The 14,583-nt window shown below is 37.7% G+C and overlaps 1 protein-coding gene across 1 annotated transcript; it reads right to left on the reverse strand.

The window, feature by feature from the left end:
* Window positions 1-791: 791 nt before the first annotated feature.
* Window positions 792-14,351, reverse strand: LOC307129929 (uncharacterized protein). Its single transcript, XM_079822728.1, has 2 exons — window positions 14,300-14,351; window positions 792-3,831 (listed from the first exon to the last, which is right to left on the reverse strand). Exon 2 carries the CDS (start codon window positions 3,824-3,826, stop codon window positions 2,504-2,506), a length of 1,323 nt encoding a protein of 440 aa, XP_079678854.1. The 5' UTR covers window positions 3,827-3,831; window positions 14,300-14,351; the 3' UTR covers window positions 792-2,503.
* Window positions 14,352-14,583: the final 232 nt, after the last annotated feature.

Below are 14,583 nucleotides of genomic sequence, written 5' to 3' on the forward strand. Positions count from 1 at the left end.
ACCCTGAAGAATCTCATTTTCATTTTCCAATCAAATTCCTTACACATTTGGCTGTTGATACCCTTATGACAGCCAACACATATATTTATCCACATCTCATCTTCTATTACAGTATTTAACTCTAGTTCCCAGTTTCTTTTGATATGAAACATGTCATCAGATTGATCCTGCTTTAACTTTCCATAAATATGTGCTATATGATTTTTAGTAGGTAGATCACGCTCAATAATATTGATAAAATATTTTTCAACACTTGTTGGAGATCTTTTAATTACGTCCCAATGTTTATGAATTGTGATATAATGTTGTAATCGTAAATATCTAAAGAAATCATTAGATCTCAGTGGTTGTTAGATCTCAGTATGGTTTTTCTATCAAAAATTTGATTAATTATATTTAAACCATTCTCTTCCCATCTACTAAAGGCACTATCCCATATAGAAGGGAGAAAATCTGGGTTACCCAAACTTCTTATGCTATTTGTTCCATATCTGCTATTAATAAATACAGTCTGATCCGGTTTGACCAATTTTTTAATATGCTTCTGAATTCTGTTTGCTGTTATTGAAGTAAAAATTTTCATATCCTGACATAGTAGGCTTATTGGTGTATAAAGCCGTACATTGTCTAGGGTCTTTTCCAGTTTTATGAATTACAGTAATTATTGCGTCAGACCATGAATGTGGGGGGTCTTCATTATGTAGCACATAGTTATATTTGTTTTCCAGTTTCCTGATTTTATTCTCTATCTCATTTTGTTTGGCTAATCTCAATTTTTTATTCCTGGATGTTATTTCTATTATTACTTCTTGTCACTGCTTTGGCTCCCTCCCACAAAATAGATGGGGTAACCAGTTCATTATTATTAATATCAGTTATTAATATCAAGTATTCAATCAGTTGTTGTCTTATTTCTTCTTTCGCCTTAAAATCATTTATTACTGAGACATTTAATCTCCAGAATTTAAATTGTTTATCTTGTCCTAAAACTGAAGTTTTAGCCTAACTGGAGCATGATCTGATATAGTTATGGGATCTTACATTCTTTGACATGATGTAAATCTACTCTAGATGTTGAAAAGTAGTCTATTCCAGAATAACTACCATGTACATGTGACATAAAGGTAAAATCCTTCTCTTTAGGATGCAAGTGTTGCCAAATATCTGTTAAACCTAAATTCTCTCATTATTCCTAAGAGCTTTTACTTTTTTTGACTGTAAGGAGCGCAATAGAGTTATCATTACAAATACATTATTATAAATGTTGTATGTGCTAGTCACCAGTATATTCCAGTAATACAGAAAAACAAAAAACACGTTAGCTGTCAAGGGCAAATAATTAACGTAAACAAAAACAACAACAGAAACTATGTACATGAACAAGACTTCCCCACATCCATTTGTCAAGTTCGAGTCAAGTTCTTGTCTCGTAGGCGCGCGTCGGATCCACATCCACCTTTACCTTGCACTGACCATCTTGCCTTCAATATTTCTCTTACTTGTCGGCCTCATTCATCCACTCGAACTTTAATTCCCAGGTCCCGCAGCAGTGGTACAGCATCCATCAGGGTAGGAAAAGTTTTTACTCCGGTCTCCAGGTAGATCCTTACACACTGGGCTCGCACATCCTTCATCTTGAGCTGTTTCAATACATCTCGTACCTGCGCTCTTTTCCTCTGCAGCTCAGGCGAGTAATCATTGTCAAAAAAGATCCATTTCACGTTGTACAGGACCTGTTTCTGTGACCAGGCTTGTCGTAAGATTGCGCCCTTAACCGCATAGTCCAGGAATCTCACTATTATCGATCTCAGAGGTGCAGCGGGGTCTTTTGGTTTGCCTGCAAGGGCCCTGTTTGCTCTTTCGATCTTTATATCCATGTCCTGAGGTAGCTGTAGAACAGTGGTGAGCAGACCCATAACAAATCCTGCTGTATTTTCCCCTTCGCAGCCCTCTGGAACTTGATATATCCGCCTCACGTTCCAGTATATATATCGTAGCGCTCATTCGTGTCTCATCCCAGTCTCCTCAGCAGCGCTGATCTGTTCCTCCGTCTCCCCGATTCTGCTCTGCAAACCATTTATTTGGCATTTTAAGTCCTCAACCAAGGTCTCCAATTTTGTCAGTGATATTTGTTTGTTTATGCCCCTCTTGATTTTCTTTTCTTAACGATTTCAGTTCTTCCGTCACTTCAGTAAGTTCGGGAACATGCGGGCTAGCTTTAGTAGGCCTAGGTGATCTTTTCTTATCGTCTCTTTCTCTTTAATTTTCCTTCTCTTTTTGTGTCACGTTGCTGTACTCATTCTGAAAAACTCAGAATATATCTGAATTGGTTATGTAAATCGGGATATATTGCAACAATCCGACGGAGCTTAACTTTCACGCGTTTGCCATCTCTCTGACGCTACCGGAAGTCCGTCTACATTTTTTTGTCAAACTTTTTCAGTCTAGCGTGCCGCTGATGCCACTGCACACTAAATCCTTTGCAGGAGGAGCAGGAAAGTCACTATTTCTTCATTGTCAACTTTGGACAATACTTTTTAATATGAGTTGCTAGTTTGCCTGGGAGGATGAATCTCTTCCCACACTGAGTACAGTACAGCTTCTCTGCATTATGAACTCTACTTTGGTGCCGTTTCAGAAGACAAGATGTAATAAAGCTCTTCCCACACTCAAAACACACATAATCTCTCACTTCATTGTGTGTTTGCTGGTGCAGTTTTAAACATTCCAGCCTTGAAAAACTCTTTCCACAGAGAGAACACACATGAGGCTTCTCATCTGAATGAACTTTCAGGTGTGATTTTAGATGTGATGACAAAATGAAATCCTTGCCACACTGATCACAGTTAAATGGTCTTTCTCCAGAGTGAATGCGCAGATGTTGACTGAGAGATGATGGGTCACTGAAACTCTTTCCACACTGAGTGCATGAGTACGGTTTCTCTCCAGTGTGAATTCTCATGTGTCTGTTAAGATCTCCATTTCTTGTGAAACTCTTTCCACATTGAGGGCAGGTGTACAGTTTCTCTCCAGTGTGAAGTCTTAAGTGTACCTCAAGTTGTCTTCTATGCGTGAAACTCCCTTTTTTACACTGCGGGCAAGTGAAATGTCTATCTCCGTGGTGAATTCTTATGTGACTATGAAGGTGTTCCTTTACCTCAAAACTCTCTTCACAATGAAGGCATGAGAACAGGTTCTCATGAACTCTTAAGTGTCTCTTAAGGCTGCTATTAAGCATGAAACGCTTCCCACACTGCGGGCAAGTGAAAAGTGTTTCTCCGTGGTGAATTCTTATGTGTTTATGAAGGTGTTCCTTTACTTCAAAACTCTTTTCACAATGAAGGCATGAAAACAAGTTCTCATGAACTCTTAAGTGTTTCTTAAGTATTCTACTAAACATGAAACTCTTTCCACACTGAGGACAGGTGTACGGTTTCTCTCCAGTGTGAGCTCTCATGTGCTGGGTAAGGTCTCCTTTTTTACTGAAACACTTTCCACATTGAGGGCAGGTGAACGGTTTCTCTCCAGTGTGAACTCTTATGTGTTCCTTAAGTTTGCTTCTACGTGTGAAACTCTTTTCACACTGCGGGCAAGTGAAAAGTGTTTCTGAAGGGTGAATTCTTTTATGACGTTTCTTTACTTCAAAACTCTTTTCACAGTGACGGTGTGTGAAAGCCTTTTTGGCTTTTGTTCTTCGAGTTCTGTTTCCTGAGACATTATCTTCAGCCTGTGAGCGATTAAGAGATTCTCCTCCAGTTGAAAGACTCTGAGGTTTCTGACACTCCTCCACTCCGTTCAGTTCTTGACTTTCCTCTTTCACCTCCATCAGATCTAAAAAAAAAATATGATTGAAAATCAAATCAAGAGACAGAAGAGTTTTGGATAACTGTGTTAATTATGATCAGTAATTTATTCATGGTCAGTAATTATTTTGTAAATTCACCCTTACACAAATAAAGGCCTTAAACTTGTCTTAAATAAGAGCAGAACATCTTAAATTCCTAAAGTAATTGCATTAACCCTTTCATGCATAGGTCACTACAGTGAACCGCTATTCAAAAAGCATTTTCTTGCATATGCATGGGTTTTGATGGCATAGTTGCACATCAACCTCTACAGTGGACCCGTGTGCACCATCCTATACATTGCCACCAAGTGGCAAGCTGTTGTATTTTCCATTTTTTCCCCTTTCAAACCAAGATGGCCAATGGCCAGTCAGAAATTCCAAATTGCTCCAGAATAACTAGACATTCCTTCTATCATAGAAGACTCTTGCAGGTAACCGAAAAAGTAGCATCAACAGTCAAACCACAGTAAAATTTTCCAAATATTGATTTTAGGGAGAAAATTCTGATTTATCATCTGTTCACTACAGTGGACATCATGCATCAATAGCTATATTTCAGCTACAATTCATGCTATTATTGTTTTTGAAAATACTTAATCTGCAGTAACTTTTTTGACTGTAAATAAATGTATGTGTTATTTGCATTAACATCATAAAGTAATGTGATTACATAATACATGTTACCTATAATGTGTTACTTTACTCCTTACATCAAAAAGTAGTCTGATTAAATAATGCAGGTTACTTGTAATGAGTTACTTAACTCCTTGCATCATTAAGTAATCTGATTACATAATGCATGTTATTTGTAATGAGTTACTTTACTCCTTGCATCATGAAGTAATCTGATTACATAATGCATGTTACTTGCAATGAGTTACTTTACTCCTTGCATCAAAAATTAATCTGATTACATAATGCATGTTACTTGTAATGAGTTACTTTACTCCTTGCATCAAAAAGTAATCTGATTACATAATGCATGTTACTTGTAATGAGTTACTTCACTCCTTGCATCATGAAGTAATCTGATTACATAATGCATGTTACTTGTAATGAGTTACTTTACTCCTTACATTAAAAAGTAATCTGATTACATAATGCATGTTACTTGTAATGAGTTACTTTACTCCTTGCATCAAAAAGTAATCTGATTACATAAAGCATGTTACTTGTAATGAGTTACTTTACTCCTTACATTAAAAAGTAATCTGATTACATAATGCATGTTACTTGTAATGAGTTACTTTACTCCTTGCATCATGAAGTAATCTGATTACATAATGCATGTTACTTGTAATGCATTACCCCTAACACTGCTCATTTCAGATGAGATGGAAAATACCTGATTGCTAGGTTTTCTTCGAGGAGAGCTATGGTAGAAATGTGTGCATCTTGAACATAATCAGAATGATCAGCTAATAAGGGTAAATCATACACAGGAGGGAGCATCTGAGTTGGGTTTCCACAGCCCTAGTTTCCGCAGTTGACAGGTTGTAGAGATCTCTGATGGAATCACGTCGTCATGTTCTGATATCAAAGATACGCTAAGTTCAACTTTTATGAAGTTCAATTGTGTTTTTATATATTTGATAGTTTTCACATGATTTTATAAAATTGTATTGATTGGATTGTTAAATACACACAATATTGCTGTGATATTACTGTATTATGTTTAATACAGTATCTCTTCAGTTTAAACCATAAACACATGCTGTCTCTAGTGGACATCTGAAAATCTCTTTGAAAAATATGTGTAAAAAAATAAAATACATTTCAGGGTATCTGCAGGCTTCACCAAGTCAAATTTAAGACTTTTTAAGACCTTTTCAAGACCATTATTAATTAAATTTAAGACCTATATCACGCAATAAAAAAAATAAAAAAAAACGTACAAAAGGAAATGCAGAATCATAAAATAACTTGCAAAGCAAATTAATTTATTCAAATTGAACAAAGTATTAGTAAACTTGCACTTCCTCATGGCTCAATCCCACCAGGATTAATATACAAACACTACCGGTCAAAAGTTTGAGAACAGTAAGATTTTTAAATGTTTTTACAGAAGTCTCTTCTTCTCACCAAGGCTGCATTTATGTTATAAAAAATACAAAAAAGCTGTAATATTGTGACAGTTCTGTTGTGAACTGATTTCTATGTGAATATATAGTAAAGTGTCATTTATTCCTGTGATCAAAGCTGAATTTATCATCATTATTCCAGTCTTCAGTGTCACATGATCCTTCACTAATCATTCTCATATGAGGATCTGATGATCAACAAACATTTATGATTATTATCAGTGTTGAACACAGTTGTGAGTAATTTTTTTTTTAGGATTCTTTGATGGATAGAAAGTTCTAAAGAACAGCCTTTATCTGAAATAGAAAGTAAAAAAATGATTTCTGAAGGATTATGTGACTCTAAAGTCTGGAGTAATGATGCAGAAAACTCAGCTTTGAATCACCGAAATAAACTGCATTTTAAAATATATTGAAACATAAAATAGTTATTTTAAATTGTAAAAAAAAAAAACAAAAAAAAAAAAATCACAATAATAGTGTTTTTGCTGTATTTTGGATCAAATAAATGCAGCCTTGGTGAGCAGAAGAGACTTCTTTAAAACGCCTTCTTTTCACGCCTTGAACCGGACGATAACATATTGCAGTTTCCGGTAACACCAGAGAAACAGCCCCCCTCACCAGACATGTTATTCCGCTCTACAGCATCCCCGCCTCTGAGCTTCACAGAGAAAATGGATTTTGTTTATACTGGAAACAGACAATCATACTCGATCGCTGCGAGCCCCCAGATATCAACCAAAAAGCGTCAAGGCCCACAACCACCAAAGACTGTGGGTCCAGCTCGCTCTGCCCCTCCTCCTGTGAGATTTCTTCGGTCACAACGCCATGGCACACACCCTCCTCCATCTGCACCAAAAACAACTGATACCAGCTCTCAGTGACGTGTTCTGGGTCCTCGCAACGTCAACAGCAATCTTATCAAATGTTTACAAAACAAGCGTGAGCCCAGTGTGCCTTTATCTTTCTCTATTTCTGTTCTGTTACGTGATAGAAAGTCCAAGGCTTTCTCAGGCCGCATGGCAAACCCATCTAATCTGCTGCCTGTTAATTGTCAAACTAAGATTACTGTGGGGGAAAAAATTAAAATTAATACTGTTAAGTTAGTACTCTTAAACATCCGTTCACTTAATAACAAATCATTTCTGGTCAACGACTTAATATCCACAAACAACCTAGATTTTTTGCTTCTAAATGAAACGTGGCTAGAAGACAGCTACAGTGCAACAGTCCTCAATGAAACAGCCCCTCCTAACTTTACTTTTATGAGTGTCTGCAGACCAGTCAGAAGGGGCGGGGGGGTCGCAGCTCTATTTAAAGATGTTTATCAATGTAAGCAAGTATCATTTGGTGACTATTTGTCTCTAGAATATCTGGGCATTGTGCTAAAAGGTGCACCACGCATCCTGCTTATCATTATTTATAGGCCTCCGAAATATTCTCCGGCCTTTATTGATGACTTTACAGAGCTGTTATCAGCAATCTCATCTGAGTATGACTGTTTTGCTATTGCTGGGGATTTTAACATTCACATTGACAATGCTGAATCCAGTACAACAAAAGATCTCATGACTGTTCTTAACACTTTTGATTTGACACAACATGTACACGGACCCACACATGATCGTGGACACACTCTAGATTTACTTATCAGTAAGGGGCTAAACATTTCATCAATAGTTATTAAGGATGTAGCACTGTCTGATCATTTCTGTATTTTCTTTGATATATCAATCTCTCCTGCCATTGAAACTAGATCTGTCTCTATCAAAAAGAGATGCTTAAATGAGAACACTAGTGTGCTGTTTATGAAGGCTATATCTCTAACACCAAGCATATCTGCAGACTCTGTTGATTTTCTCCTTGACTCTTTTAACTCAAAAGTTAAGGGTGTAATTGATGATATTGCTCCTGTAAAAGCCAGGAAAAAGAGTGGCAAACAAAAAGCACCTTGGAGAAACTCAACAGCAGTGCAGTTAATGAAAAGACAATGCAGGAAATCGGAACGCATGTGGCGAAAGACAAAACTTGTAGTCCATTATAAGATCTATAAAGACAGTCTTCGTGCTTTCAATGTGGAACTAGGCAAAGCTAGACAGACCTTCTTTTCAAATATTATAAACAGAAACAGAAACAACACGCGCACTCTTTTTGCTACTGTAGAGAGACTAACAAACCCCCCGAGTCACATTCCCAGTGAAATGCTCTCAGACAGCAAATGTAGTGAGTTTGCTTTCTTCTTCTCAGAGAAAATCAATAATATCAGAAATGCGATCAGCACATCCTTGAGTTGCTCTGAGGTGAATCAGATCAGACCACAGCCTCAGAAAGTTACTATGACTGATTTCGAAGCAATTGATGGTAAAATTTTAGAAGAAACAGTACAGCACCTTAAAACATTAACCTGCGCCCTTGACACACTCCCCACTTCTTTTTTCAAAAGTGTGTTTAACTGTTAAGAAGCAGATCTCCTAGAAGTGGTAAACGCCTCACTTCTTTCTGGGACTTTTCCAAACTCCCTAAAAACCGCAGTAGTTAAGCCTCTCCTGAAAAAGAGAAATCTGGATAACTCCATATTGAGCAACTACAGACCAATCTCAAATCTCCCCTTCATAGGCAAGATCATTGAAAAAGTTGTTTTCAGTCAGCTGAACAAATTCTGAGTGGACATCCATGACATGCGGAGTCCCACAAGGGTCAATTCTTGCACCACTCCTTTTCAATCTGTATATGCTGCCACTCAGCCAAATAATGAAAAATAACAAAATGGCTTACCACAGCTATGCTGACGACACCCAGATCTACTTAGCCCTATCGCCTAATGACTACAGCCCCATTGACTCTCTATGTAAATGCATTGATGAAGTTAACAGTTGGATGTGCCAAAACTTTCTTCAGTTAAACAAAGACAAAACTGAAATTACTACATTTGGAAACAAAGATGAAATTCTCAAGGTGAATGCATATCTTGAGGCTAAAGGCCTGAAATCAAAAAATCAAGTCAGGAATCTTGGTGTGATTTTGGAGTCAGACCTGAGTTTCAATAGTCATGTCAAAGCAATAACTAGTGTGTGTTGTGTGTGTATACATTTTTTGTGAGATCAAAATTACTGATTTTGTGGTGGTCATTTTCAGAAATGTGCATGTTTTTTTTTTCCATAATTAGGATACCACATTTACCATATCATTATGTTAGATGCACAATAGTCATACGGCAATAAACCAAACAAAATGCGAGAATGTTGACAATAGGACAAATAAATACAACTTAAATATAATGATACAAACAGTGCTTAAAGTTTAGGTAGGCTACTGTTTGATTTTCCCCGTTGTTTGATTAATATTAACGACATCTACAGGAGGGGGTATAGGCTAGGCTATATTGGATTGCTTTCACTTTAAGAACTGCAGAAATGAGTCTAGATTCGGTACACTCGCGCGAGCGCTGACAGGCGGCAAACGCGTGCACAGAATCCCCGGCCAGTCTGACATCTGTCCGTGTGTCAGTAGCGAATGAATTCGGGGTTTACATCGCTTTTTAAACTCTTTTTTTACTGATATCATACTTTTATATGGTCATTATGCAAGATGACAGGTAAGAAAGATTCGCCTTCGCTTTCACGATCGCAGAACTGGAAGAACTGTCAGCTGAAGAATAAAATCCGTTTGATGTATCTGTGGTGCAATCGGAAAGAGACTAGCGCCAATAACACGAAAGCTGATTGGCTGCTATATAAGACGCATGTTGGTCTCACTAGCGAAAAAACGAACTACAACACACACACACACACACACACACACACACACACTCACTCTCTCTCTCTCTCTCTAAAACGCTGCAGGAGCATTTCAATGAGCAAGAGGTAGCGTTACATGGACGTAGGAATATTAAGACCCGTTTAAAATTATTTAAGACCTATAACTCAATACTTCAGCGAATTTAAGACTTTTTAAGGCCTTAAAATGTTGATTTTGAATTTAAAGACATTGACTTTTTAAGATCCCGCAGGTACCCTGATTTCAAATCTTGTTTTTCGTGCCCTAACCCCCAATTTCCACCGGCTGCGTTACGGCTCCGTCACGGCGGCGGAGTCAATAGGTTTCCATTAAAGTCAATGAGTGTATTTCCACTGAATGCGTTACAGCTGCGTTCCGACTCCGGCGATCCGCAGCCCTCCGCATCAAATACGCAGAGCTTCTATTTTTGCCGGATGCCGGAGCGCTCCGCAGCACTACAGGGCAGAGTACGCAGGACAGGAAGTCGAGTGACAAAACAGAACAGCCAGAAACAAAATAAAAGATCCGTTTAATTTTCAAAATAAAATACACCGCGCTCATATTTCCCTACACTACACCTTGAAAACGTCATAATGGGCGGAGACAGGCTTGTTCGATGGATGAAGAAATGCTGATTATTGAGGTACAGAATCAACCCATCATCTATGACCCCTCACATCCTTTTTATAAGGACAACATTAAAAAGGATGGAAAACTGTTCCTGGTTTGGTAGTTCTGTTTATAGAAACTACATATCGCGCGATCACACCAGAATTCGCGAGATTACATGGGGCCTCGTGACGTCAGCTGTCAGTCATGACCGCAGCTGTTCCGCAACAAATCCGGACCTGGTGGGTATTGACGGACGACGGAACACGGAGCTGTCACGCAGCGGAGCCGTTCCGCAGCCGTAACGCAGCCGGTGGAAATTGGGGGTAAGAGCAATAAAAACTAGGGCTGGGAAAATTAACGCGTTAACGCGGGCCATTAATTTTTTCAGTTTAACGCATTAAAAATATTTAAAGGGGTGAAGAATTGAGAAATCAACTTTCCTTTGAGCCTTTGGTATATAAAAGTTCATTGTGATATAAGAATATCCTGCAAGTTTCAGAGCTGAAAACGTCCTTGTTAGTCAAAGAAAAGCTTTTATAGACACCAGGCCCAGAAAATGAGAGATCTTAGAATATGTCGACCACTGACCTAGTAGGACGCAGAAGCACCGCCTCAAGCCGCCCACCGGCGATGCGGAATCGATTGTAAACAAGATAGAGGTCGAGACTGGATTTGCAGACATATTGAGATTAAAACACAATGCTGTGCCTTCTATATTGGATCCGACAGGAACGGTGCAACACACTTATGTGAGTTTTATATGTGTTAGTATTGCATTGTTACAGATCGTTTGATATTTATTGATTGCATACCTTAGCACGCTGTCACAGGCTGGAGAAGGTGTTATTGGTTAATTCGTGATCAGACTCCGACTTGTAACCAGTGGCGGCTGGTCAATAGAGGGCGCTGGGGCACCACCCCCATCAAAATTCCAGAAATATACATGTAAACAAAAATTATATAAAAGTGAAATAAAAATAAAATAGTTTACTCATACAATGTGCTGGCTGTTAGTAAGAGCCTCAGCATTTAATAAAAACTGGCTTTGATGGGTTAACTATTTTATATGTTCTTCAATATGTTTCATGCAGTTTCATGCGTGAGGGACGCCGGACAAATGGACGTCTATCTGAGTCTAAAAATATATGGGCAGCATGTGACCTGAAGCTGGTCTCTAATTGGTTCTTAAAGATCCTCCTCCGGACACAGGTCGCTGCGTCCCTGGCGAATCAGAATTGGATGCGTGTTATTTTATCCAATCTGATTGGTTCTCGTCACCTATCATTCAACTTTACACTCTTGGCCACTAAAGCGAAAGTGCGCCGGCGACATCATCATTCCGACTCCGCCAAAACCTTATTAGGATGATCAGGGCAGCAGTTAAACCAAATTCTTTCACAAGGCGTTCGTTGGAAGAAAACAAAATGATAAAGGATCCCGAACCGGACCAACGTGATTTACAAATCCAGCAGCAGGCCAGTGAGAGGACGCAGCTGCACTCGGAGCTTCACCTGCGCTTGTCATGAGAAACGTAAGTGGCTGGATGGATGTGTTGTTAGCAATGCCCTTTATTGCTTTCCCTGTCTTTTATTTCTAAGTGTCGGTACTGAAGTTTTGTGGACGGGGGTAAGAGTCCTCAAATATCTGACTGAACAATGCAAACGTCATGACACTACTGAGATGACTGACTTTAATCAGAGAGTCATTGAGAAATTTGCTGGCCAGAAAGAAAGGAGAGCAAAATGCATGTTCAAGTAGTCAACATGCTAGTCTGTTGTTGCTATTCTCTTTTGTTTTTCCTTTCCTCATTCAATTATATGTGGGAAATGAATGTGTAAAAAGATAAAGTGAAGACACTGTTTTGCATCTGTTTCAGAGAGCCTCAAAACCAAGGCAGAAAGTAGCCTATTACTTATTCATTATGATGTTTTTGAATGTAAAAACCACGCGAACGTCATAAGTTGACCTCAGACAACAGTATATATTCAAAAAAGGCAGTTCATGACAGCTTTAACGCAATTAACGCAGTGTCTGTTTTTAAATCCATTTTTGCCCAGCGTTACATTATATGATCACGCTCTTATTCATGTAAATGATTTTCAACAATCGACAAGACACAAGAGAAAGTCCTGTCAATGTCCTGTCTGTGTGGGTGTGCGTCTGTCAGCTCATTGGGACACCCTGAGACACACACACTCGACGCACAGACGGACTCGCGTCAGTCTCGTCCACACATCGAGTTCTCTTTTGCTCTTGAAAAACAATAACAACAACACAGAGAATTTTGCCAAAACGGTAGTTTTGTCGAGTATTCTCATATTAGCAGTCTTAAATGGGTTAAATAACGTCTTAAATGAACTTGTGAGCAAATGAGATGCGCGTGACAGCGCGTCAGATCCGCATCATGTTTGGCAGCGGCTGATCTTTAATGACAGACATCATCAGTGCTGCTGTTACTTTATGTTCATCAACGGGAACAGAGACAATTGTAGCTTTAATGATGATTAATCTATATTTATTGTATTATTTATGCAGTTAAGAAAGGTGTTTGATAACTATTACATTTCTGTATATGTCTAGCAGGGAAGGCCATGGGTAAATATAACATTTATTATAATGAGTTTAGAAGATTAAGTTTCACTTAAATTAAAAGTTGAGCTGGTCTTCATTCATAAAAAGATACCATTACAACACATATTTAAAAATGCTGTCTTTAAATTGTTTCTACATAAATTTGGAGAGTAACTGAAATTATTACAATATCAAAATTGTAAAAACTTACGATTAATCATGATTAATTACAGACAAAATGTGATTAATTAGTTAATTTTTTTAATCGATTCCTAGCACTAATAAAAACACATAGGGAAAAAATGCTGACTGACTGAGGTTATCATAGTTCATGCATTAAAGGGTTAAATGTTGCATGCATTGCAATTTTTGTCCTGTTTTGCAATAAAACATATAAACATCTTTAAACTGAGATACATTTACTTGAGATGCAAATTTAAGTAAAGTCTTGGACAAAATTAAGTGAGTTTATGCTTGAAACGAGAACAAATGTGTCAGAGTTGTGAAATTTGCCTTTTGAGTTAAGTTAATCTTTCTAAGCTTATTGGCAGATAGGCTATTTGATCTTGTTTTATTCATAAACTAACGTAATTTTGAACAATTTCCCAGAAATCAAGACTTCCTGTCATTTTGTTTCTCCAGTCAATGCATCTTGATTTAAGAATCTTTAGACATTTGTAATTGGAAAACAAGACAAAATACTGAGGAAGACCATCACTTTTGCATTGTGTGATCGAAAGATATACAGTGAAAAACATTTCAATATTCTAGTTGTTTGGGAGAAGAGCGATCAAGCTACTTGCTTTGTAAATGGATTAAAAAGTAATGTAGGAAGAGGTATTTTCAAACTCTGAAGTGTTGCTAATACAACTCATTGTGTTTCTACTTTACATTTACATTTAGAGATCATATTGATGTTGTTTTTCCTTCATTTTTCCCCTAAAAATATCGTTACTTGGTCTTAAATTAACTTCATAAAACCTGCAGAACCCCTGAAACAAATTCTCTTGTCTTTCATTAAATCTCATTTTATTCTACAAACAAATATACTTCACTCACATGAATATAAACCAAAACAAATAGAAACTGGAAATGGTGAATAAAAAATTGCATGCTTAAATACAAAATTTAAATACCAATTTTATTTCACAAAAAACAACAAATACGTTGTTTGTCTCCTTTAAACGATAACCTCAGCTTGTTCATTATACATTAATATGATGAATGTGGGAACACAGATTCCCCTGCAATAGAAAATGCTACTGGGCTCTTTGCTTTTCTAAACATGTTTGCCGTTACAAATAAATCATCCAAGCATATATCCATCGCATATCTTAGTTTTTTTTAATGAAGATACGTCTTATCAATTTTCTGTCGCCCTGCATTATACAAACAAAGAAATAAAACTCACACGATACTCCGCCGTGAAGCAGCCTCTTACTGTCGTAAACATCTACCGTACCACGTCTGCTGGTGTCGCATCGAGCAGGAAATGTGTTACTCGCTTGTCTTCCTCAAGGGGGCGCTGAATGACTCTGAAAGCCTAAACGTCATGGAGACGAATTCACATCTCTATTCAAGCAGATTTAATTGGGAAAAAAATGTATGTGGATTTTGTGAGAAAGAAATTGAAACAGTAAAACATATTTCCTTTCAATGTGAATATGCACATGAGTTCTGGCTTTCATTTCAGAG

The sequence above is a fragment of the Gobio gobio genome (assembly GCF_949357685.1).
Source record: "Gobio gobio genome assembly, chromosome: 8".
Taxonomy (NCBI): domain Eukaryota; kingdom Metazoa; phylum Chordata; class Actinopteri; order Cypriniformes; family Gobionidae; genus Gobio; species Gobio gobio.

What these genes read in the sequence shown, in the direction of transcription:
- LOC307129929 (XM_079822728.1), bottom strand. Translation starts at nt 3,826, where the DNA reads ATGGAGGTGAAAGAGGAAAGTCAAGAACTGAACGGAGTGGAGGAGTGT.